The 25,484-nt window shown below is 47.8% G+C and overlaps 1 protein-coding gene and 1 long non-coding RNA gene across 5 annotated transcripts in view; one reads left to right on the top strand and one right to left on the bottom strand.

Annotated features, from left to right (window-relative positions):
* The window catches only part of LOC140917566 (uncharacterized), a 35,183-nt gene extending 12,605 nt beyond the window's left edge, over nucleotides 1–22,578 (top strand). Inside the window, exons 3-4 of one of the 4 annotated variants that reach the window (XR_012160898.2) lie at nucleotides 11,834–12,044; nucleotides 14,339–17,794. This is a non-coding gene — a long non-coding RNA (uncharacterized LOC140917566). Of the gene's footprint in view, nucleotides 1–10,459; nucleotides 10,809–11,833; nucleotides 12,045–14,338; nucleotides 17,795–17,823 lie in introns of those variants that run through there. The other 3 variants (XR_012160901.2, XR_012160899.2, XR_012160900.2) reach the window with 3 other exon arrangements.
* Nucleotides 1,453–25,196, bottom strand: LOC140917564 (uncharacterized). The gene is made up of 9 exons (XM_073360679.2): nucleotides 25,036–25,196; nucleotides 24,414–24,527; nucleotides 19,608–21,293; nucleotides 18,911–19,010; nucleotides 18,425–18,573; nucleotides 18,138–18,250; nucleotides 10,561–10,650; nucleotides 7,024–7,146; nucleotides 1,453–6,449 (listed from the first exon to the last, which is right to left on the bottom strand). The coding sequence occupies exons 1-9, from the start codon at nucleotides 25,094–25,096 to the stop codon at nucleotides 6,246–6,248; spliced, it is 2,640 nt and encodes an 879-aa protein (XP_073216780.2). The 5' UTR covers nucleotides 25,097–25,196; the 3' UTR covers nucleotides 1,453–6,245.
* Nucleotides 25,197–25,484: the final 288 nt, after the last annotated feature.

Here is a 25,484-nt window from a genome sequence, read left to right as displayed (position 1 = left end):
GTCCCCAACAACTGGGTTAGCACTCCCAGGGCCACCCCTTTTTGTTCGTGTATATACAATTGAAATAGCTTAGAGAGATCCGGCAGGCCCAGGGCTGGAGCTTTTATCAGCTTTCTTTTTAAGATTTTAAATGCCCTGTCGGCCTCTGGGGTCCAATAGAAGGGGTCATGATCTGCTCCTTTTACACAGTCGTACAGGGGTTTAGCCCATAGTCCAAAATCTGGGATCCATATCCTGCAAAAGTCTGCCATACCCAGAAAAGCTCTGAGCCGTTTACGAGTGCTTGGGGTAGGGACTTAACAGATAGCTTCCTTTCTTTCACTTGAAAGGTGACGCTCCCCTTGCCTTAGCTGTAACCTGATTTCGCTCTACCTCAGACAACAGGGTTCTCAGGAGGAGATTACAGTCGTCCCAATCTGGCTTGTGACTACTGAGGCACTCCTCAAAGACTGAAATAAACCAGCTTGGGTTCGTGGAGAATTCCCCAGCCTGTGTTGTAAAAGCTGCTAAGTCTAGTGGATTGAATGGCACATGGGTGTAAACTTGCATGGTGGTAGCCTGATGTCCGTCTGCCCCTGGGCAAGCCACAACAGTCTCGGTAATCAAAGGATAGAGTCCCACCAAGGGGGCAATCTCTGTAACCCGAGGCATCCTACCCTTATAAGGTGGGGGTGTGGGGGCCAAAGGGGACACTAGATCTGCCATTAGAGTGGGGGTGGGGGTCTGGGGACTAACAGTAGCTGCTACCAAACCAGTCGGAGTCAAATTACATTGCTGTAAAATACCTGTTCAAGTACATAAAGCCAGAAACAAATGCGCATACATACGTTCATTCCATTTTTTTGTTTGCTGACAGAACAGGAGTAACTGGAGGATCGTGTTGTAATTAATTGACCCTCCCTGTGGCCACCTCTCCTGGTCCTCTAGTTGATATTGAGGCCAGTCAACCATACAGAATTGTTTTAATTGACTCTTAGTCATTGGATCCGAACCAAATACCTTCCAGTTTGCTAGGATACACTCTAAGGGCGTACACTGTGCCCTACCTCGCGAGCTCTGTCCCTGTCTCATACCTACAGGGTAACTCTGGGCGTCCCCAGGTTCCAACAGAGCATACAATCCAGATTTCAAGAGGTTCCTACCTTATCCAAGAGACCGGTTCCCCACTGTCACCCGCAGCTGCTTCTCCACTATATGAGTGCGTTGCACCGTTGTGCCCTCCGGGGTCCATCAAATCGCATCTCCTCCAAGGTCCCCGATGAACTCACCGGTGTGCACTTGGCGTCGGTTGTTGCCGTAATCCTCGACCGCCGGGAGGGGTCCGGCCAAGGCTAAATAGCAGCCTCGTCGCCCACCCAGGGACGCCAAAAGCTGTTGCCGGCACAGAGTGCCCGAGGCAAGCAACAGCAGGGTTCGTTGCCCAGTGTGAGTCGCCCAATAATCACAACGGGGTAGAGAAGCGGAAAAGTTTATTTGAAGCTTCAAGTGGTACAGGGAGACATTAATCTCAAATCCTGCACCCAGAGCAGGAAGTTACACAGGCTTTTATACATCCTTTTTTTTTAGCATACTTATTTAATAACAAGCTGCCCTAAGTATCCATATAGCCAGCCAATCCGATATACCAGCTAGTGCCCTTTTTCTTTGTACCATCTGTTAAACTATATATGGAGTTGTTTTGTTCAGCATTGTTTTGCCATATCTGCCCTGTCTGGCCTTGTTCAGTTTCAGACAGTCTGCGCTTGCAACATATTGTTGCAGAATGCTCAGCATGACTGCTGCGAGTGCCTCCAGGCGGGGGGGCCGAGGTCACTTGGGCCTAGTGCGAGGGGGCTTCATCGACACTCGTGGTCTTCCATCCCCTCGACTTACCTAGTGGCCATGCCCAGTGCCCCCAACATTGCCAACAGATCAGATACGAGGGAGCAGATGGTGAAGCTGATCTTTCCTGAGAATGACAAATACTTGTTTGTGTTGGGGTTTTTTTTCATTGTCATGGCTGCCTCTGCACTCCTGGGACTGCAAAAGTCAAAGTGCTGCTGGAAAGGCCCTTCTGGAACCCTAGCCAGGAAGAGGAAGTGTTGGAAATCTCATATGTGATTTCCAGCCAAAGTTTTCAGGCCCAAGATATTCAGAGATGGAACCAAAATGAACCTATGGACCTTCTAAACCTATGGACTTATGTGCTCATCACTGATGATGTCATGGTATACTTGAATCACCTCCCTCTGATGGAGTTCTGAGCTCCCTAACCATCCCCTTCATCCCCTAACTGGCCTGTGGCCCTGTGGTACACCGAACACCCTTCCCACTGAGCAGGGCTGGAAGGGAAGCCCTCTGGAGCTCATTAACACTCTTCTCTACAGAGCCAGAAGAGGACACTGTTGAGCAACATGAGGCAATTGTGAGTCTTTCCAGTTGAACTTAAGGGTTTAAAGGAGGCCAAGGACATAAATTTAACATCATGGGGGTTGGCCACTTGGCCAATGGGAGCTGTCCTGAAGAGGAGGAAAGGATCCAGACTGCGTTTTTTGAGAGGGGCCAGTTTTCAACCCACTTTGAACTCACTGGTATAAATGACTATTCAAGGTGCATAACAACCATGAATCCAGAACCTCTCCATTGGGACTCCCTATTAGATGTCCTTGGGGAAGAGGTCTGTGATACTTAGGTACCTTTCTGGGTTAACCATCTTCAGAAACGCCTCACCTTGGACTTTATCTTCTTCAGAGATGCCTGCTTGTTATGTAACCTGGTGAAGGAATGGGGCCCACTTCATCCCAGGGGCATTATTATTAGCATACTATTAGCATATTATTAGCACCTAGTAGCCCTAGTCCTGGACCTGGACCCCATTGTGGTAGGTGCTGTACAAACACAGAACAAAAGGCCCCAAAGAGTTTACATTCATAGTGCAATCCTATTGAAACCGTCCCACAGATGAATTTTGATGTTATCTATGACCTCTCTCCTATTTGAGACATGGGCAGCTCTTGTGGAAGGTATGAACAATTCCCTACATTCTTGAGGGGTATCTGGATAACAGATTAGGGCACTGTTGTGGAGGAAAAATTCAGTGGACCCAAGTAGTCCTAAACTTCCCAAGTAGGCCTAAAACTTTGGTCAAGCTAACTGTGTATATGAAGCATAAGAAAAAAGTGTGGAAAATTCCATTGTAAGGCAATTGCAGCAGCACAGCTTAAGAAATGTTAACCGCAAAAGAACACCTGTCAATAACAGGAAAAGCTTGTTTTCCTATATTCCAAATAAGGTAATTAAGTCGAAAGTCTGTGTAATTTGTCTGTGGTTTTAAGCTTTAAAAAGCTGTGTGTGCTTTGCATCGGGGGGGGGGGGAGCTACTTAGAGCTGTTACCCCTCTGCGCTTGTAATCAATAATGGAGCCTCAGGCATGGTTCTGAGCCAAACACAACACGTGGTTAATTTTTCCACCACACTTTGAAGTGTTTAAATTCATTTCAGAGCCATGGCTCCTGGTTTGCAGATGGTCTGATATCACCATGCATTGTAATGCTGTTCAGTGTTACAAGCTGTATATTTTATTAGAAATGTTTTATTGGTTTTTTGAAAAATCAGTAAAAAAAACCAGTTACAGTGAGAAACTCTGCAAAATAAATTAACTAAGTCAATGATACAACATTCTGTCTTTGCCTCTCCTCAACAAGTCAAGAAGGCCTAATTGTGCTCTCAGTAGTGTAACAAAGTGGGAACTGTTGTAATATTTTTTATGAATCCTATGTGTGTCTCAGTTTCCCCATATGCCACATTGTTATCCAGTCGCAGGGAAGGGATTAAATTTGCTCTCAGGGCAGACTAAGCTACATAGGTGAAAAGAAAAGGAGGACTTGTGGCACCTTAGAGACTAACCAATTTATTAGAGCATAAGCTTTCGTGAGCTACAGCTCACTTCCTCAGATGCATATCGTGGAAACTGCAGCAGGCTTTATATATACACAGAGAATATGAAACAATACCTACTCCCACCCCACTGTCCTGCCGGTAATAGCTTATCTAAAGTGATCATCAGGTGGGCCATTTCCAGCACAAATCCAGGTTTTCTCACCCTCCACCCCCCCACACAAATTCACTCTCCTGCTGGTGATAGCCCATCCAAAGTGACAACTCTTTACACAATGTGCATGACAATCAAGTTGGGCTATTTCCTGCACAAATCTGAGGAAGTGAGCTGTAGCTCACGAAAGCTTATGCTCTAATAAATTGGTTAGTCTCTAAGGTGCCACAAGTCCTCCTTTTCTTTTTGCGAATACAGACTAACACGGCTGTTACTCTGAAACCTACATAGGTGAGTGTCAACTCCCTGCCGGGAGGGATGGAGAGTTGGAACTGGTTGAACCTGACCCAAATCAACAAGGGGGCCAGAGAGACAATGCAAGCTCCAATGATTCATGGATTTCCCTGTCTCTCAGCAGGGAAGCTGAGCAAAGCCCCCAGGTTAAGAACAAAAGCCTGAGAGGTGTGAGGTGGGGGATATGCGAAAATGGAGCCTCACTACAGCTTGGTTGGGCTCTGGGCTAACCAGAATGGACTCTGTTTTAACCTTTATTTCTCTGTGCTAACCTAAGGACTTCTTATGGTGTGTTCTAGTTTACTGATAAACTCGACTGTTTTGACACTGCCTGACTGTCACTGTAAACACTGGGTGAGGTGCACTAATCCCTGAGGCGTGTACAACTCTCTACCAGGAGTCTATTTCAGCAGTTGCACTTGCTGGACGGAGCTCAGGATGTGAAGCAGGAGTGCTGGAGCCCCAGAGACTCAGTCTAAGGAGGCGGTGAAGCCACCTGGCCTACCACGATGGAAGAGTGAGACCCCTTGGGGGTCTGGCACATCAGATGTGTTCCTCCAAGAGACTTTTCCAAAGCTGCGGGTGTAGCACCGATCCTCTGGATTTGTGAAATGTATACTACTATAATTCCACAGACCTCACTGAATTTAACACCCAGTTCAAAGACCAATCAAACTCCCACTGAAGTCAGCAAGGTCCTTTCCATTGACATTAGCTGGAGTTTGATCAAGTCTTCACACCGATCAAAGTGAGATCAGAATCAGGCTCAAGAGTTGTTTGGCTGGAAAGAGGAAGGGCAGGTGAAGGCAACAATAACGGCTGAATTTCCATATCCAGCTAGGGTTCATCCTGTGAACAATTTCTCATGTGAGTTTGAATCTCCTGTTCTCCTCCCCTAGCTCAGCATCCACTACTCCATATAGAACCTGCACCAGAGACATGAAACTTGCTGTACAAATGTGCATCATTACAGTATACAATGAAAGCCACAGATTTGGCTCAACAGAAACGTTTCGTGAATTCATGTTGAAAAAAACGGAAATGCTTGATTCTGACATTTTCAAAGTGAAACGTTTTGATTCTTCAGTTCGAAACAACTTTGCATTTCTAAATTTATCTCAGTTTTATTTTTAAAAGTTGAAACAAAACATTTCATTCTAAAAATTAAAATGTCCGTTTTGACCTGAAACATTTGTTTGGTTCGGCCAGCAAACTGAAAAATCAATACAAGGGTCTGGCTCTGCATTCTCAGGTTTAAGTGCATTTGATCCTTCAAAAATGTGCCTGCAGTGTAGACACTGTCAGCTCCCAGGGCGATATCATTCCCTCAGAAAGGAGAGTCTTTCCTGAAACTCCACTACTTCTGCAATCTTCATTTTGAGCCAAGTAGCTAAACTTTAGGTACCTGTCTTTCTTGGAAGAAGGTGCCAACATCCAGGGACATCTCCTATCAACCTTGATATTTACACTACACTCATGACCCCTGGATTCAAGCCTCTGAAAAGATCTATTTTGGGGAGGGGGGCAGGGTTCACCACTTGTTTCATGTAGGGTTCCCTCCTAAACAAATCAATATAAGTAACGTAAACAGAAAGACTTTCCCAAATCAGAGGCCATATGACCAGTCTTCAAATTGGGGTGAAGAATAAACCCTTGAAGAGGGACCTGGGGCCAGTAAATCACTCCAGTAAGACTGTTTGATCATAGATCGTATTTGGTGAAATCTGGTGGACTCCAAAGATGAAAACTAACAGTGTACGTTCCTGGGTTATAAATCACCCCCAGGCAGGGACAGTTTAGCAATATCCGTAGAAGGGTGGATTCACTGCACCTAAGACCGGGATCTCTCTTCCATCCTCTATTTTTATCTGCATGTCACTTACTGGAAAGCCCTTCCCTGGTGAATGTGTAACTGGGTTGCTCAGAGCTTTGCTCCCTCTTCATCAGCGCTGAACACACTGTTAGTGAATGATGTCAATGTGCTCTCTTCTGGGCTGGCAGCATGTATCCCATTGGAGATGGCATGGGAGAGGTGCTGCTGCTTCTTCTGGCCCGCCATTGCAATGCTGCCATTGGTATGGCCCTGCATGTGTTTCCTCTGCACTTGCTCCAGTATCTGTAGTACCTAGAGTTGACAAACAGGATTGGGACTTGGATATTGAGTGGCAACAGCACTAACTTCTTTTGCCATCACAAGATACCATAGTGTTTTTAAAGCCACACTGGCTGGCCCCTCTCTCTTGCGAGTTGCACCCAGCCTTCACTTCAGCTCAAAGACTCTTGGATTGGCAGAAATGAAGAACATACACTTCAAAGTCCCAGCTGCTGACTGGCAATGGATTCCCCTCCATCTTTTAATATAATGGAATAAGGAAAACCCTTTGCACTAACGTATGAGGCACCGTTCAACCTTGGATCTCAAAGCACTTTACATAAACGTGCAAGTATCATAACCCCATGCCACAGATGGAGACGCTCTTGCACAGAGAGGGAAAGTGACTTGTCCAGGGTCACATCAGACTCAGGAACAGGACACGGGCATCCTAACTCTCAGTCCCTGGCTCTCCAGCACTAGAGTGTTGGAGAGGTCTTTGCCTCCTTGTGGATCTGGGTGCCTCCCTGTCCTTCCAGTACCCACTCAGTGGAGAAGGGAAAGAGAGAGAGAAGGGGAAGAGAAATACAGAAAAGAGATGGTTTACCTGGGATTTCGGAACAATGCCGACCCTGAAGAACCCTATGTTTCCACTCTCAATCTTGGTGCAGTCCACAACAGTGGAGGCAATGTTCTCTGGAGAAGGCCCATCGCATAGAACTGCATCCACCTTGATAGTAAGCAACACTCATATTACGGGACCCTTCTCAGGCAGTTGGTTAAAGGGGGGAGAGTTCCCCTTTCTCAATGGATTTAGCATTACCTACAGCCATGCTACAGATTCCCATCCCCTCCCTCTCCTTTTTCCACCTTGCATTGGCCAAAGTCACCAGAAATCCCTGGTGATTTCCAGAAGTCACCCAGTGATCTTGGGTGACTTTGACCAATGCAAAGTGGAATTAGTTCACTAAGTAAAACTCAAGGGCCAGATCCTCAGCTGGTGTAGATCGGCACCATTCCATTTACCTTAACAGAGCTATGCTGGTTTACATCCGCTGAGCATCTCTAAGGTTGCCTTTGTATGCGTAGGATGTCAGAATGGTCAGATGTGAGAATGGTGAAAGAACAGTGGTCCCCCTTACTCTGAGCCTAAGTCATCCTCACATGAACTTGCCATTAACTTGTTGTCTCAAGTTCTGTATTTTCAGTGGGAAATATCCAGTGCATTCATGGGATTACTTAAGGCATTAACTCTGCTTTCAGAGTTTAAAAACTGGAAAATACAAGGATCTGGTAATTTAATTGGCAGTGCTCATGGAAGAGGAGAGTCCCTTAAGATTCAGAACGTTTTATAACTCCCAATGGTTCTAGTCTCTACAGCATTGGTCATAGACTTAGAACTTTAGTTCTGAAAACTAAAACAAAAGACAACAAGGGTTCTAGAATCTTTGACATCCCCAAGGGTTCTGGAACATTAGAATGTCAGGGGCTTTAACACTTCTAGGTCCAGAAATTTCCTGGTGCAATTTCCTGGTGCAAGTGCTGGAGGAGCCAACTAGGAGGAGAGCTTTTCTTGACCTGCTGCTCACAAACCGGGAAGAATTAGTAGGGGAAGCAAAAGTGGATGGGAATCTGGGAGGTAGTGACCATGAGTTGGTCAAGTTCAGCAGAATACGGACCCTGGACTTCAGGAAAGCAGACTTTGACTCCCTCAGGGAACTGATGGGTAGGATCCCCTGGGGGAATAACATGAGGGGGAAAGGAGTCCAGGAGAGCTGGCTGTATTTCAAAGAATCCCTATTGAGGTTATAGGGACAAACCATCCCAATGTGTCGAAAGAATAGTAAATATGGCAGGCGATCAGCTTGGCTTAACAGTGAAATCCTTGCAGATCTTAAACATAAAAAAGAAGCTTACAAGATGTGGAAGATTGGACAAATGACCAGGGAAGAGTATAAAAATGTTGCTCAGGCATGTAGGAATGAAATCAGGAGGGCCAAATCACACCTGGAGCTGCAGCTAGCAAGAGATGTTAAGAGTAACAAGAAGGGTTTCTTCAGGTATGTTGGCAACAAGAAGAAAGCCAAGGAAAGTGTGGGCCCCTTACTGAATGAGGGAGGCAACCTAGTGACGGAGGATGTGGAAAAAGCTAATGTACTCAATGCTTTTTTTGCCTCTGTCTTCACAAACAAGGTTAGCTCCCAGACTGCTACACTGGGCAACACAGCATGGGGAGTAGGTTGCCAGCCCTCTGTGGAGAAAGAAGTGGTTAGGGACTATTTAGAAAAGCTGGACGTGCATAAGTCCATGGGGCCGGATGCGTTGCATCCGAGAGTGCTAAAGGAGTTGGCGGCTGTGATTGCAGAGCCATTGGCCATTATCTTTGAAAACTCATGGCGATAGGGGGAAGTCCCAGAAGATTGGAAAAAGGCTAATGTAGCGCCCATCTTTAAAAAACGGAAGAAGGATGACCCTGGGAACTACAGGCTGGTCAGCCTCACCTCAGTCCCCGGAAAAATCATGGAGCAGGTCCTCAAGGAATCAATTCTGAAGCACTTAGACGAGAGGAAAGTGATCAGGAACAGTCAGCATGGATTCACCAATGGAAAGTCATGCCTGACTAATCTAATTGCCTTCTATGATGAGATAACTGGTTCTGTGGATGAAGGGAAAGCAGTGGACTTGTTATTCCTCGACTTTAGCAAAGCTTTTGACACGGTCTCCCACAGTATTCTTGTCAGCAAGTTAAAGAAGTATGGGCTGGATGAATGCACTATAAGGTGGGTAGAAAGTTGGCTAGATTGTCAGGCTCAACGGGTAGTGATCAATAGCTCCATGTCTAGATGGCAGCCGGTATCAAGTGGAGTGCCCCAAGGGTCAGTCCTGGAGCCGGTTTTGTTCAATATCTTCATAAATGATCTGGAGGATGGTGTGGATTGCACTCTCAGCAAATTTGCGGATGATACTAAACTAGGAGGAGTGGTAGATACGGTGGCAGGTAGGGATAGGATACAGGGGGACCTAGACAAATTGGAGGATTGGGCCAAAAGAAATCTGATGAGGTTCAACAAGGATAAGTGCAGGATTCTGCACTTAGGACGGAAGAATCCAATGCACCGCTACAGATTAGGGACCAAATGGCTAGGCAGCAGTTCTGCGGAAAAGGACCTAAGGGTGACAGCGAACGAGAAGCTGGATATGAGTCAACAGTGTGCCCTGGTTGCCAAGAAGGCCAATGGCATTTTGGGATGTATAAGTAGGGGCATAGCCAGCAGATCGAGGGACGTGATCGTTCCACTCTATTCGACATTGGTGAGGCCTCATCTGGAGTACTGTGTCCAGTTTTGGGTCCCACACTACAAGAAGGATGTGGAAAAATTGGAGAGAGTCCAGTGAAGGGCAACAAAAATGATTAGGGGTCTGGAACACATGATTTATGAGGCGAGGCTGAGGGAACTGGGATTGTTTAGTCTGCAGAAGAGAAGAATGAGGGGGGATTTCATAGCTGCTTTCAACTACCTGAGAGGTGGTTCCAAAGAGGATGGTTCAAGACTATTCTCAGTGGTAGAAGATGACAGGACAAGGAGAAATGGTCTCAAGTTGCAGTGTGGGAGGTTTAGGTTGGATATTAGGAAAAACTTTTTCACTAGAAGGGTGGTGAAACACTGGAATGCGTTACCTAGGGAGGTGGTAGAATCTCCTTCCTTAGAAGTTTTTAAGGTCAGGCTTGACAAAGCCCTGGCTGGGATGATTTAATTGGGGATTGGTCCTGCTTTGAGCAGGGGGTTGGACTAGATGACCTCCTGAGGTCCCTTCCAACCCTGATATTCTATGATTCTATGAAATGCTCTATGGCATTCACATCCTTATGGATCTGAAGAGAAACCAACTACAGTGGCGGGTCACAGACTGTGTCATGAAAAATAAAAATGTTTGTGTTTATTTTGATTCCTTATTTTTCCAGCCTTCTTTCTCTCCCTCCCTGGCCTTTCTGGGATAAGCCTCAATAAGCTTCTAATTTACAATCTATCCCTGGATTTTAGTTTTAACCACTGACTTGCCCGCTGGGAGCAAATCGATATCAACTTGCAATCACATCTCCCTCAGCTCCCATGATGAATGTGAAGAAGCACATGGTGATTACCTTGTCTCCCAGTTTGGCGTACACCTGGTTGTGGTGAGTAGTGTCTGCTTCTCCAGTTGGATTGGCTGATGTGACTGCAATGGGGCCAACCTGGTAATTGAGAGCAAAATGAGAAAGTGGGTTTTGAACAGAGCTTCCAGCACAGAAACAATAATGCTCAGGGATTCATTTCACTTTATACTTTGTTTGTTGAAACCCATTTTAACTGAAGGAGGGTGCCAGAGTGTGAGTGTGAGGACAACAGTACAGTGAGGAAGATATGAAAAATTAGGCTGAATTGAGGAGGTCTTATCGAAACCTCCTTCCTTAGAGGTTTTTAAGGTCAGGCTTGACAAAGCCCTGGCTGGGATGATTTAACTGGGAATTGGTCCTGCTTTGAGTAGGGGGTTGGACTAGATGACCTTCTGGGGTCCCTTCCAACCCTGATATTCTATGATTCTAAGGCCAGAAGGGACCCTTGTAATCAACTAGTCTGACCTCTTGGATTACTCAGGCCAGAGAACTGCCCCAAAATAATTCCTGGAGCACACTTCCTCAGGAAGGAATGAAACATTTTAATTTCCTGGGACAGTAAATTACACTGGAACCCCAATGTAAATATGGGCAGCAAGCAAATTATCAAAGGAGCAGGCAGGGTGTCATGGTTTCTTCAGCAAAGGCCCACAGACACAGCAGTGGGGAAGGGGTCTGATTTGTGGAAGGTCAGGATCAGGTTCCAAATAAATTGCCTTAGTACAGGAACACCAGCCATCACACTGTTCTGGGCGATCAATGTGGCCCCACTTGGAGCTGTATCAATGGGGCATAGGTGCAAAGGTCAGCATTGCTGTAGGAAGTTTCCCATGTGCAGCGCTCTGTACACTGGGCCTGGCCACTAGGTAACTCGAGGGGATGGAAGACCACGAGTGTCGATGAAGCCCCCTCACACTAGGCCCAAGTGTCCTTGGCCCACCCCCCCGCCTGGAGGCACTCATAGCAGTTATGCTGAGGATCTGCAACAATATGTTGCAAAGTCAGACTGCCTGAAACTAAACAAGGCCAAACAGGGCAGATATGGAAGAACAATGCTGAATAAAGCAGCTTTATGTATGGTTTAACAGCTGGTACAGAGAACAAGGGAACTAGCTGGTAACTGGATTGGCTGGCTATATGGATACTTAGGGCAGCTTGCTATTGGATAAGTATGCTGAAAAAAGGATGTATAAAAGCCTGTGTAACTTCCTGCTCTGGGTGCAGGATTTGAGATTCTATTCTCCCTGTACCTTGTTTGCAGCTGCAAATAAACTTTTCTGCTTCTCCACCCCGTTGTGATTATTGGGTGACGCACACCGGGCAATGAACCTTGCCGTTGTTTGCCTCTGGCACTGGGTGCCAGCAACAGCTTTTCGTGTCCCTGGGTGGGCGACGAGGCCTCTATTTAGCCTTGCCCGGACCCCTCCTGGAGGTCGAGGATTGCGGCGAGAACCGACGCCCAGTGCGCACCGGTGAGTTCATCGGGGGCCTCGGAGGAGACACGATTTGATCGCCCCCGGAGGGCACAACAGTGCAACGCACTCATATAGTGGAGAAGCAGCTGTGGGTGACGGTGGGGAACCGGTCCCTTGGACATAGGGGAGGAGCAGCTGCGGGCAATGGTGAGGAACCGGTCCCTTGGATAAGGTAGGAACCTTTTGAAATCCAGATTGTATGCTCTATTGGAACCTGGGGACGCCAAGAGTTACCCTGTAAGTATGGGACAGGGACAGAGCTCGGGGGTTAGGGCACAGTGTACGCCCCTAGAATGCATTCTAGCAAACTGGAAAGTGTTTGTATCAGATCAAATGACAAAAAGCCAATTGAAAAGGTTTTGTACAGTAGACTCGCCTCAATATCGGCTAGAGGACCAGGAATGGTGGCCACCGGGAGGGTCAATTAATTATAATATGATCCTCCAATTAGTTTTGTTTTGTCAGTGACTGGGTAAATGGAATGAACATCTGTATGCATAAGCGTTTATGGCTTTAAGAGATAGAACAGAGCTGTAATTCTGCAGAGCTGTAATTTGACTCCGACTGGTTCGGTAGCAGCTAATGTTAGTCCCCAGACCTCCACCCCCACTGTAATGGCAGATCCGGAGTCCCCTTTGGCCCCCACGACCCCACCTTATAAGAGTAGGATGCCTTGGGTTACAGAGATTGGTCCGAGCCCTGCTAGACACAAAGGGTGGGCTCTGGCTCACCCAGGCTCAGATTGCTCGGTACCAGGCTAAGCTGTTAGAGAGCTCTGAAGTCACCTTACAGCCTTGCCCCTCCCTTAACCCAGCCATCCTCTTGCCAGAAACAGAGGAACAGGAACATGACTGTTTAGAGATCATAGATGCCCAGTACTCCAGCCTCTGGATTTAAAGGATGTACCCCTCCCAAATGCAGATTATGAGTGGTACACTGATGGTAGCAGTACTGTAATAGATGGGCAAAGGAGGGCAGGTTATGCTTTTGTGCCCCTTCATGACACTGTGGAAGCCGAAGGTTTGCCCGCAGGGACCTCTGCCCAGCTGGCCGAACTAGTAGCCCTGACCCATGCACTTGAACTGTCAAAAGGAAAGCGGGTCAACATTTTTACCGATTCAAAGTATGCTTTTGGAGTGCTGCATGCTCATGCTGGCCTATGGAAGCAAAGGGGAATGCTGACAGCCCAAGGCTCCCCAGTCAAGTACGGGCACCAAATCCTCCGGCTCCTAGAAGCTGTACAACTTCCCTCGGAAGAGGCGGTGGTACACTGTAAAGCCCATCAAAGAGAAAATCAAGATGTGGCCAGCGGTAATGCTAGGGCAGATAGAGAGGCTAAGCATGCTACCACCCTGCCATCCCCTCAGACTGAGAACGCCCATATGCATGCCCTTATCCCATCAGTAGGGGAGCTTCCAACCCCTCAGTACTCTGGGGAGGAGAGACAGCTAACTGACAAACTTGGTCTCCAGGAAAAGGAGGGATGGCTCCATTCCCCGAAAGGGAAGGTCCTCCTACCAAAGGGCGTGATCCGGCCAGTATTGCAGAAACTGCACCAAACCACTCGTGCTGGCAGGGAAGCACTTATCCAACTAATGGGAAAATATTTGATCACATCCAGACTCCGACCCCTGGCTGCCCAGGTACAAGCGGGCTGCTTAGTCTGCCAAAAGAATAACCCCCGACCAGGACATCCTATGCCACCAGCTGCCCTAGAACCCACTCCGGGCCCCGGATGGGTGTGGCAAATAGATTTTACTGAGTTTCCCCAGACCCAAGTGTTCAAATATCTCCTTGTCTTAGTGGATCGGTTCAACGGATGGCCAGAAGCCTTCCCATGCCGTAATTGCACTGCCAGAACAGTGGCCCTCAAGTTTGTTAAGGAGATCATTCCTCGCTTTGGACTCCCCCAGTGAATGGAATCTGACAACGGGACACACTTCACGTCAAAAATCATCCAAAGCATCTCAAATGCCTTACAGATCCCCTGGAAACGCTATACACCCTGGAGACCGCAAGCCAGTGGGGTAGTGGAGAGTAACAATCAGACCCTTAAATGACATCTCTCAAAAGTGTGCCAAGAAGCCTCACTGCAATGGCCTGATGCTTTGCCCCTCGTCCTACTCCGTTCTCCCAAAGGGTAGATTAGGGCTTAGTCCCTTTGAAATTATGTTTGGAAGGGCATGGCCTATGAATGGCACCCCGGTTCTGTCAGGGGAATGGGAGTTGGGTAATGGTTTTTTGTCACAGTATATGTGTTCCCTATCTGCTGTTCTCTTGTCTCTTCACAGGTATACCAAGGATTCCCAGCCTCTCCCCTTGGACTCTCCTGTCCACTCCTTACAGCCCTGTGACTCCGTGCTTGTTCGCACCTGGAAAGACGAGCCTCTCCAGGAAAAGTGGAAAGGACCCTATACCGTCCTGCTGATCTCCCATACAACGGCAAAGATCGAGGGACCCAAGAACTGGATCCATCACTGTAGTCTGAAGGCAGTACCCGCCCCCTCGTCAGCAGAACAGTGGACCGTCCAACCTGCTGACTCCTCATCTAGTGACGATCTCGGGCTAAAGCTACTGTTTAAGAGACAAAAATAGCGTGCACCTTAACGCCAAAATGGGCCCACCCAGGTACTGGAGACCCTGGGTTGGGAAGACTCTGGTGATAATTAATTGGGTAACATTGTTATTCTCCGTATTGGTATTTCCAAACTGCATATCGGGAGCATAACTCCTTTGTTTCACTTGCGCACCATGTTGCTACTTTAACAAACCAGACTGATTGCTGGGTATGGGCTCCAACTCCACTGTCCCCCAAAACGGGAATGCCCCTTGACATGCTGCCCCTGACCCTAGCAGAATTAGCCACCACCAAAGAGCAGGAAAGAATGGACTTGCCGTTCTGGAACAAGACCTCTTTACAGCAGGCCACCTATCAGGACCAGGAGTATTCAGTTGCAGTACTCACTGAGGGAGTGTTATGTTTTACCCGAAACCAATCTGATCATTATGGGCGTCCTGTGGGAAAGAGCTCCTGTGTTGTTACACAGTGGGCTGATGGGTATTGGATAAAGACCAAAAGGGGAGGCCATCAGTGTGGACGTAATTTTACGAATAATTTTACTACAAAAGAAGGGTTTGGAAATATAACTAGCCGTCCAGTTAATATCTCCAATGTAGCAAGCCAATGGTGGGTTTGTAGTGGTCCCTATGGCGAGTGTAACTTGAACAGCACAATTAGAAACACTCCCACTTGTACCCAATCAGGAGGATGGGATGCCCCCTTAGGGGCATATGAACTGTTTGGAAAAGCAGCCAAAGCAGCCTTAAATATCCCAGGAATCCCCTTAAGAAACAGTCCTTACTGGGCCCTACAGGGTCACTATTTTGTATGTGGCCGAAAGGCTTACAAGGTGCTGCCAGCCAACTGGACGGGTAGCTGTTATATAGCTCATGGAGTTCCTCATCTGTCAATAACTGCCACACTGCCCAGAAAAAAAGATTAAAAATGCCCGAAATACCTCTGTTAAGTCCCGAGAAAAGACTCTGCGGGGACTGACTACGGCATTGGAAGGCAATATAAAGAGTCCCCTCACACAACCGAGAAGTTTGTAGGGTGCTCTGTACTGGGAATAGCGCCACTGTTTACCGGGCCATCCATGGCATGCATAGGCCGCTATACTGTAAGGCTGCAAATGGTACTTGAGAAAGTGGCCTTAGAGTTAGAGGACTCGGTTAGTGATTTAGGGTCAGCAGTAAAAACATTAAATAAAGAGGTACAGCAGCTCAGGACGTTTTCCCTCCAAAACAGGCTGGCTTTGGACTATCTCTTGGCATCCCAAGGAGGGGCTTGTGCCCTCGTCGGGCCCCGATGTTGTGTATATGTAAATGATAGCAGTTATGAGATCTATGAAAAGGTGGTACAGGCTGAGGCCCATGCCCGAGCTGGAGCACAGGTTGCCCATTCTGCCCCCGAGAGCGATTGGTTGCAAACCTTGTTTTCAGGCTGGGGTTTGTTGTTTTGGCTTGGTGGTTTATTTAGCCTGTTATTGAAACTTCTCTTTCCTGTATTGCTTGTATTAATGGTATTATGCTGTGCAGTATCATGTGTCAGGACCCTTTTGCAAAAATTAATAAGTCATTCTCTTCAAGGCTATCACAAAGTGCTTATGCAAAGTCCTATTGTAAAGAAATAAGTAGCCCAAGTGAGAAAACTCAGAGCCAAGGCTGTTGAGTGTTCTCAAAGGAGGGAGTTGTTGGGGACACTGGACATGGCCACTAGGTAACTCGAGGGGATGGAAGACCACAAGTGTCGATGAAGCCTGCTCGCACTAGGCCCAAGTGTTCTTGCTTCCCCCCCCCAGCCTGGAGGCACTCACAGCAGTTATGCTGAGGATCTGCAACAATATGTTGCAAAGTCAGACTGCCTGAAACTAAACAAGGCCAAACAGGGCAGATATGGAAGAACAATGCTGAATAAAGCAGCTTTATGTATGATTTAACAGCTGGTACAGAGAACAAGGGAACTAGCTGGTAACTGGATTGGCTGGCTATATGGATACTTAGGGCAGCTTGCTATTGGATAAGTATGCTGAAGAAAGGATGTATAAAAGCCTGTGTAACTTCCTGCTCTGGGTGCAGGATTTGAGATTCTATTCTCCCTGTACCTTGTTTGCAGCTGCAAATAAACTTTTCTGCTTCTCCACCCCATTGTGATTATTGGGTGATGCACACCAGGCAACGAACCTTGCTGTTGTTCGCCTCTGGCACTGGATGCTGGCAACACCACTGAATTACACCCAACCACACCTTCATTTGCTGCTGCCACCAAGAGTTCATACAGAAGACAGCAGGAGAAGTGCTCAGCACCAAGCAAGAAAGGGCAAAAGCTTTTCTACCCAGCAAAGGCCAGAGTAAATGGCCTTAAGGATGTATCAAATGGGAAAACAAAGATGTGGCATGTGACATTAGAGAGAGGAGTTGCCTTGAGATGGAAGCTATGTGGATCACATCCTTGGACTGAGCTGTTTCTGTGACTTGGTACGGTAAATACAGCTGTCCACCTCTGCATTACACTAACACAGGCACATTTGGGCAGCGATGTTGTCACCCCACGTACCGCTGCTGGGGGTAATTTATGGAGCAATGGCATTGGTTCCATAATTTAGGTTGAATAAGCATCATTTGTTCCACGGTCCAAAAAAGGATCATATTGCATTCAAAATATGAGGTTAGATGTAAGATGGCGGTAGAACTTTTCTAGTAAATATACAGTGAATCGGACAAGAGGGGTGAGAATTATGCATTTTCTAGGTTTCTAACATTTGGATTGTTGGGTTTTTTGAAACATTCTTGTAAGCAACTGTGCAACCAAACAACTGCTATGTGTGCCTGCAACCGTAACCTTAATGAAGTTTTTTGTGCCAGTAATAATAATACTCATCACTTTTCTTCCCCAGAACTTTACAAAAGTGAGTATCACCTCGAGCTGGGCTGGAAAGGATTGTACAATCCCGTGAAAAATGTTGAGATTTTGACCATTGTCCCCCAATCCTGAATTGGAATGAAATGTCAAAATCTCCAAAACTTTCAGGAACCAAAAATCCAAAAAAACTGTTGGTTTGGGTCAAAACATTTTGTTTCAATTTTGACCTTTTACGATTATTTACTCAGCTTCAATCTCAAAACAAAAAGTCATTCAGAACAGGAAAACTGGCATTTCTTGTTTTGAAAATATCGAAACAGGAGCTTTTGACACTTCCAAAACTTTTTTTTCCAGATCTTTTCCACTGAATGTTTTGGTTTTGACAAATCGGCAATTTCCTATCAACAAATTCCTGACTGGCTTTAGTATCGTCTCATTTTACATCAGGAGTAACAGCGAGGTGAAGTGACTTGCCCAAGATTAGACAGTGACAAAGCTGGGAGAAGTACCTAGGTCTCCTGACACCCGCTCCTAGACATTGCACCATGTGCTGACTGCTAGTTGTTGACACCAAACCTGTCCACTGTGGTCCACGTGATCATTAGACCTGTCACTTTTCTTGCTGCTTGACCTTAGCAAGCCGAGAGAGATGTGCGTTGGTCACTCACCAGATCAATGAGATGTGTGGTGACGGAGCAGTCGGGGATACGGATGGCGATGCTCTGAGAGGTACCGACATATTTAGCAGAGTCTTTCATCCCCAGGAAGTCCACCCATTTCCCTGTAAGGGGAAGAGCCACACAATACTTGCTGATGTGGGTTGAGTCTACAAACAGTGGTGGTACCATGCACCTAAGCAAGGAACGGCCCAGCATTGGTGCACAACGTTGCTGTGTTTTGGCTCAGCACTACTCTCCACCTTGGGGAAAGCTTGACAGCAACAATATTCTCTCACCTCTGGGAACCACCAGACTAATGGGAGATGGCCAGGCAGCCACCATGAATTCCCACAGCATGGGGTTGAACAAATGCTTCGTAGGTTCCAGCTGCTTCAGACTAGAAATCCAAAGTGACATGGGGCGATCCTGAGCCTGGCGCTTAGTCCTGTAAAGAAGACAAAAGAAAGGAATGCTCTTTAGCCACCATGTTTTGTTCTTTGTACAATCTTGTGATGTCCCAGCCAATTGGTTCCATCAGCTGGCAGGAGCCAGGAATGTTCCAGAGACAATTACCCCGCTAGTTGTTCCCTCTTCTAACCCTGATCTTCACCCGCAGGCTTACTGCTCTTATGAGGGCTGAATCATGGCCCTTGCACCTTCAGACCTGTTGCAGCAGACACTGCCCAACAGCAGCTATCAGTTGCCACTTACAGCCTGTGACTAGAGTCTCCACTAGACTATTAGAAGAAGACCTGGCCTGGGCCTGTAGTAAAAACACTTACTTGTAAGCTTTCTCTACGGCATCAGGTCGATTGCAGGCTGCCACCAGAACATACACTGTGTCGGTGGGGATGCCACAAGCTCCTCCATTCTTCATGATCTCTAAGAACAGGAAACAACCCAGATAACTGCTGAGTCATAAACTCACAGAAGAGATATAGATGGACAAGACAAACTACGGGCCCTTGGCTTCATCCCCTGGCTGCTAAAGGGTTGCCCACTACAGTATATTTTCCAGTGTTCATTAAAGGAGAGTTATAGGTTATATCCAGGCAGGCAAGTAGGCATCCCACTATCCAGAGAGTAACCCTCCCCCTCTATCCCCTGAAATATCCCAGCAAGGATTCCCAGAAGCTGTGTCATGTTGCAGTGCCAGCCTGTGGGATTTGTATGAAGTAGATGGGATGGCCAGCCAGGGACAGAAACCAGGAGATATTGAACCACATAAGTGGGTGCAACGCCATTGACTTCAATGGAATTTCTCCCACTTACACCAGGAGAGCATTTGACCCCTACTTCCCACTCTCCTGCTCTAACCATTTGACCATACTGCTTTGGTCAAAATGCCATAGTATAATCAAAGTTTGTAGATTCAGATGGGGAAAAAAATGTAGCTCTTCTTCTATCATGACTTCTCTTCAAAATGAAACCCCTCAGTTAACCCCTACCCCTGTTCTCTCCACTATACATTTTCCTTACCTGCAATTTGCTTGACTGAGGAAGCTTTCCTGGCAGGCAAGTGAAGGCATTTGGTGTTTCCTCCCCCAGTACCACTGAGTTTCATAATAGGCCTACCCACAGGGAAGTGGGAACCTTCAAAGGTACTGTTGAAAAGAGCAGACAGGAAGCAGTAGAAGCTGGCCAGCCCAAAGATGATGGTGACAGCAATATCATAGCCAGCTGGGATGGCGTTGACTGCATCCAGCAAGAAGCTGATGAGTATGAGTAAGAAGGTGAGGGAGTAAATGAACCAGGAAATGCTTAGGAAGAGAGTGCAGAAGACAATGAAGCAATTGACAAGCATGAGGGCAATGATGCCTACAGCTACTTGGAAGCCCCTGCTAGTGCCATAGAGACCACCATATCTGGCTAAGCCCCAGATGATCCACATGACCCCGTAGAGAATGAAGGCACTGCTCTCCAAGGTCTTACCGCGGGCAAAGGCCACTGAACCACATAAAAGCTTAAGGATCCCTCCGGCTACCACCACCCAGGGTATGACAGTGGTAGCAAGTGGTGCCCTTGGGTCCACTGTTATCGTGATAGCAAAGGAAGCAAGGACGCTGCATGCAAAGCCAAGCACCTCGGCATCGGCATACTTGGAATAGCCAAGGTAGGGAGCATGAAGGTCTTTCCCTTCACGAAGTTTGAGATGACTGCTGCGGGACAGCAAGGCCTGGACCGTTCCCTCCCCTGTAGGGATTTTGGCACTTGCCTTCATGTTGTACTGGTAAATGAGAGCCATAAGGGCCGAGGCCACAAAGATGGCCACATCCACACCTTGGGGACCACCTTCAAAAAAACCATGAGGGCGACAGGCTAGGGCGATGCAGTAGGCCACATAAAACAGCAAATACAGGCCATCCACCAGGCTTTTAATGGTGATGAAAAGACCCAAGACAGCAAAGAGGATAGCAAAAACCACCAAGAAAGGGACGGGGAAAACCGGCTCATCCTGCTGCCAGATCCGGTACAGGAGAGAATAGCCTCCAGCAAATTTCAACACCGAGGTGAAACCAAAGAATGTGGCAGCCAATGTATCCAAGGCCCGGTAAGAGAAAATGCAGACCCCAATCTGGTAAATCCCAGCTGCCCAAAGCCAAGGTACTTGGCCCACAAATAGATTGCTGGTCACTCCCAGGAGCCTGCAGCCAAAGACGCTGGCAGACAGCATGTTCAAGATCAGACCAATGACTGCCAAGTCATTTGTGTTGGCACCATTGGCCTGGACCTGCTCATTGGTCTTGCTCTTGGCCAGATCTGTGCCAGGAAGGGTGATTTTCTCCTTGCTGAGGAAATAAAGACCCCTCCCCACAGCAAAATAGCCCACAATGAAGCAGACAATCATATAATTGCAAGCCACTGCCGAGGAACCAAAAGCTGTGTTATAAAGCATGGCAATTTCATGGGCACAGGCAAGCGAAATGCAAGAAGCAACCATGGCAAGGATGAGCTCTCTTTGAAGGATGCCCACCACCCCAATGATGAGGAGTCCCAAAGTAAATGTTGCCAGGCCAGGCACAACGGCATTGCGGAAATCATCAATGCCATTCAGGACCCCTTGCCCTGCCAGGATGTGGATGACTCCATAGCTGCACCACAGCACTGAGATGGTCAGACACAGCGACTTGAACAAGGGGGCACTTCTCAGGCTCTTCTGAACTCCTATGAGGGAAATAAACAAAGGAAGCAGGGATGCCACCAGCTTGTAGAGACACCACCGGGACAACAGGCTGTGTTTGTCAGTGTGCCAGAGTGACACGTCCCAGCGCCACATTTTGACGTAAATTGTATCACTTCTTAATGATAATGAACTTACACGTGTTCCCACAACAAACTCTCTGCCATTTTCCACACCTCCAACCCTTGTTCATGGACCATCCTTCCCAGTCTGTGTCCATTATCGTTTCTTCATCAAATTCCATTATGTCCATACGAAGAAAGTCAATAATAATTGTCATAATAGACTAGTACAATTAAAGTGCTGGTGATCCCTCCTCTGGGTTTCCCGGTGCATCCTGTCCGCTCCATTTCTGTCTAGTTTAGATTGTCAGCCCTTTGGGGCAGAGCCTGTGTGTATTACATGTCATGTACAGCACAGAGCAACGTGTTGGCACTTAATACATAACCAGTCATTCATAAAGAAGCATAGGAACTGCCAGACCTGATCAGACCCAAGATCAATCTAGTACAGTGCCCTGTCTCTGAAAGTGGACAGAGAACTTGATTATAGAGACTTAAAGTTAAATGTGAGTTTGAATGGAATTCCGCTATCACCCCAAAAACAGTATTACAACTTTACAAACATGCTACATGCCCTCTTCGCTTCCTATATTAGACCACCACCTTCCATGGTGCCTCAGGATTTCCACGATCACATTACTAACCCCTAGTGTTGTGAAGTTTATCCCTAGGCTGGGAGATGCTCATTCTGGGCTGGAACTTAGCACCCAAGAATTTCCCCATTTCCATTCCGTTCCGTTATGGCCTTGTGAACCGGCTCCATGTTGGGAGTGGGGGCTAGAGCAAGGCATTGTGGCATTGTGCCTTTAGTGCTCCCGTGTAGCTAGCCACCCATTCATGGCTGCTGCTGCACAAGTGTGTTGGGGGTAAGAAGCGCTCCACACTTATATCAGTGCAGGGTGGCCATAATTTAACCCTTTGCGTTTATGCCCCCAAACTACTGGGCTAAGTAATAATTAGGCAATTCACCTCTAAGGGTACAAGAGCTCTCAAGCCTTCATGTGCAGGTATTCTAGGGTTACCAACTTTCTAATTGCACAAAACCAAACACCCTTGCTCTGCCCTGCCCCTGCCCTGCCCCTTCCCTGAGGCCCCTCCCTTGTCCCTCCCCTTCTTTGAGGCTCCACCCCTACTCATTCCAGCCACGCTCCCGCCGTCGCTCACTCTCCCCCACCCTCACTCACTTTCACTGGGCTGGGGCAGAGAGTTGGGGTGTGGGAGGGGGTGAGGGCTCCACCTGGGGGTGTGGGCTCTGGAGTGGGACCAGAAAGTAGACGTTCAGGGTCTGGGAGGGGGCGCTAGGCTTGGGCAGGGTTGGGGTGTGGGAGAGGGTGAGGGCTGGGGTGAAGGCTCTGGGGTGGGGCTGGGGATGAGGAGTTTGAGGTGCAGGAGGGGGCTTCAGCTGAGCCCAAGGGGTTTGGAGCGCGGGAGCAGGCTCAAGGCTGGGGAAGGGGGTTGAGGTGTGGGAGGGAGTGAGGGTGAGGGCTGGGGGTGCAGGCTCTGGGGAGGGGCTGGGGGTGAGGAGTTTGGAGTGCAGAAGGGAGCTCCGGCTGGGGCAGGGAGTTGGAGTGGTGGAGAGTGGTGGGCTCCAGCAGGGGGCTCAGGGCTGGGGTAAGGGGTTGAGGTGCAGGAGGGGGTGCAAGGTGTGGGCTCCGGGAGGGGGCTCAGGGCTGGGTTAGAGGGTTGGGATGTGGGAGTGGGGGCGGGCTTTGGGAGGGAGTTTGGGTGTGGGAGGGGGTTCCAACTTGGGGTAGGGGGTTTGGGGTGTGGGCTCTGGCCAGGCAGCACTTACCTCAGGTGGCTCCCGGGCAGTGGCACAGCGGGGCTAAGGCAGGATCCTGCCTGCCCTGGCTCCATGCTGCTTCCAGGAGCGGCCAGCATGTCCAACCCCTAGGCAGAGGCATGGTTAGGCAGCTCTGCGCGGTGTGTGCCGCCTGTGCCCGCAGGAGCCACCCCCGCAGCTCCCATTGGCCATGGTTCCGAACCAATGGGAGCTGCAGAGCTGGCACTGGGGGCGGAGGCAGCACACGGAGTTTCCCTTATTGCCCCTGCACCTAGTTGCCGGACATGCCAGCCACTTCCGGGAGCTGTGCAGAGCTAGGGCAGGCAGGGAGCCTGCTTTAGCCCCACTGCACCGCCGACTGGAATTTTAACAGCCCGATCAGCGGTTTTGACCGGAGCCACCAGGGTCCCTTTTCAGCCGGACATTCTGGTCGAAAACTGGGTGCCTGGCAACCCTAGGATGTTCACTGGCCTCTGTCATGATTGACCACGGCCTGACGTGAAGACAGCACCTGCCCACTGAACCAAGGCTACCAACCCATTTCACGAGGGCCTTCAAAAAGCTGCTCCATGCTAAGGGCCTGATCCCAAACCAGTGAGGCCCGTTGATAGATTCCCATTGACTTCAGTGGACTCTAGATCAGGCTTTAGGGCAGCTTTGTGCCAGCACTGGCTGAGAGTAGATCTGAACCCAGTACTTAGAGGTTAAAAGCTTTGTTACCCATGACCACTCTCCTCTGGTTAGCATTTTGTTTAATATCTAGCAAAATGCCAGGACCAACACAAGGCAATTCCATTAATGCCTCCCTTAAAATAAATGTACTGAAACCTAAGCATCAGTCTCTTCATTCCCCCTGGTGGGGAGACATGAGTAATTCTCCAGTCAGTCAAAATAGTTTGAAACTTTTTATAACCTGGGATTTCCCCCTAAAATGATTATGACCTTGGCAACTACTTACTAACACACAGTTTAATTCACTGCCTTCCCTTAAACTACCACTCTTACAGAGCTTCGAAATTGTTTTTATAATGAGCAAACTTCCAGTGCAGTGAGCCTAACTCAGTAAATGATTCATTTAGAACTGATGTTTCTTTCTCAAGTCCCTCTGCACATTGACAAAACTGGTGCCCTGGCATATCATTTCAGGTGAGAGAATCAGTGATCTGGCAAGGTTATCGGCTGGCAAAATAGAGGTCAGTACAAAAATATGTATATAAGCTGCAGAAAGGGCTGTTAGCTGCCAGTGCTCCTGGTCTTACCTGCATATGCCAAGAGAGCTGATATAACAAACAAAAGGACGCCCAGAGTCGTGCTGGGGATCAGAGGGGCTGGGCTGGTGAAGCTGTAGGAGTACACAGCTAGCAAGAGGGATCCTGCATGGAACACAAAGGGAAAGAAACGTCTTAAAAGCTTTCCAGGAAAAAGGGAGACAGAGGGAGATGAAGGAACAGAGAAATGCAAAGAAAGAAGGAATCAAGAAAGAGGAATGGAAATAGAGAGCAATCAGGGAAAAGAGGAATCCAGGGAAGAGAGACAGAAGGAGAAAAGAAAGAGGAAAGTGAATCTCAGTAAAGAATTATGTTAGAAACTACACTGTATTGGAAAGTTTAGGTTTGACTCCCAACCAGAACCGGCCAAATGGAAAAGTTCAGCTCAGTGTTTGAAAGGCAAGACAAACATGTTATTGACTGCTTTATGCAGATTGGTTTATAGATCTAAGGGTTTTATCCAAGCCAGGAAGATTCAGAGAACCCATTGCTGGGAAGAACTCTTTCTTTCGTAACAGAATCTAGTTAGTCCCCATTTAAAATGTGTAACCTCATTGGACAAGAACGTCAATTCCACCACCAGCCTCCCTTGCCAGGTAAACTTGGTTCCTACCTGAAGCAATGCCCAGGAGCCCTATGGAGTAATGAAGTGACTGGACCTGTCCTTCTGCCATGGCCAAGTTTGCTGAAGACTCAAAGGCAGGCTGAAATGCTGTCTCTCTCCCTTTTCCTACCTCTTTATAGTCAAACCTACTCCACTGGCTGCTGTTCCTCCCAGCACTCCACCCCTTTCCCTAACAGCCACAGCTTCAGTTATATTTCCCTTGTGAGTAGCAGAGAAGGAAATGCAAGTGGGCTGTTAACCGTAATAAACTTCAGTCTGTGACTCAGCCTGTGCTTCTCCAAGCTTTCCCTGAAGGCCTGTTAATTTTACTCTTGATTAATTCTTGCTAAAAGGACACCTTATAAATGATTGGCAGAGGTTATTTTCACGCTCCCCTGTTGCCAATGGGACAGTTTGGGTACTGAGGAAAATAGTTCTAAAAAAATCCATCTGCTGGT

This window comes from Lepidochelys kempii, chromosome 9 (assembly GCF_965140285.1).
Source record: "Lepidochelys kempii isolate rLepKem1 chromosome 9, rLepKem1.hap1, whole genome shotgun sequence".
Classification (NCBI taxonomy): Eukaryota; Metazoa; Chordata; order Testudines; family Cheloniidae; genus Lepidochelys; species Lepidochelys kempii.
The sequence above is the reverse complement of the archived record's forward strand: the minus strand, read 5'-3'. Positions and strand labels throughout refer to the sequence as shown.

What these genes read in the sequence shown, in the direction of transcription:
- LOC140917564 (XM_073360679.2), bottom strand. Translation starts at nt 25,096, where the DNA reads ATGGCAGAAGGACAGGTCCAGTCACTTCATTACTCCATAGGGCTCCTG. An exon ending in TAGTCTGGTGGTTCCCAGAG is followed by an intron (nt 18,251 to 18,424) that starts GTGAGAGAATAT and finishes TTCCCCTTACAG; the next exon opens with GGAAATGGGTGGACTTCCTG. An exon ending in ACGCCAAACTGGGAGACAAG is followed by an intron (nt 7,147 to 10,560) that starts GTAATCACCATG and finishes CTTACTATCAAG; the next exon opens with GTGGATGCAGTTCTATGCGA.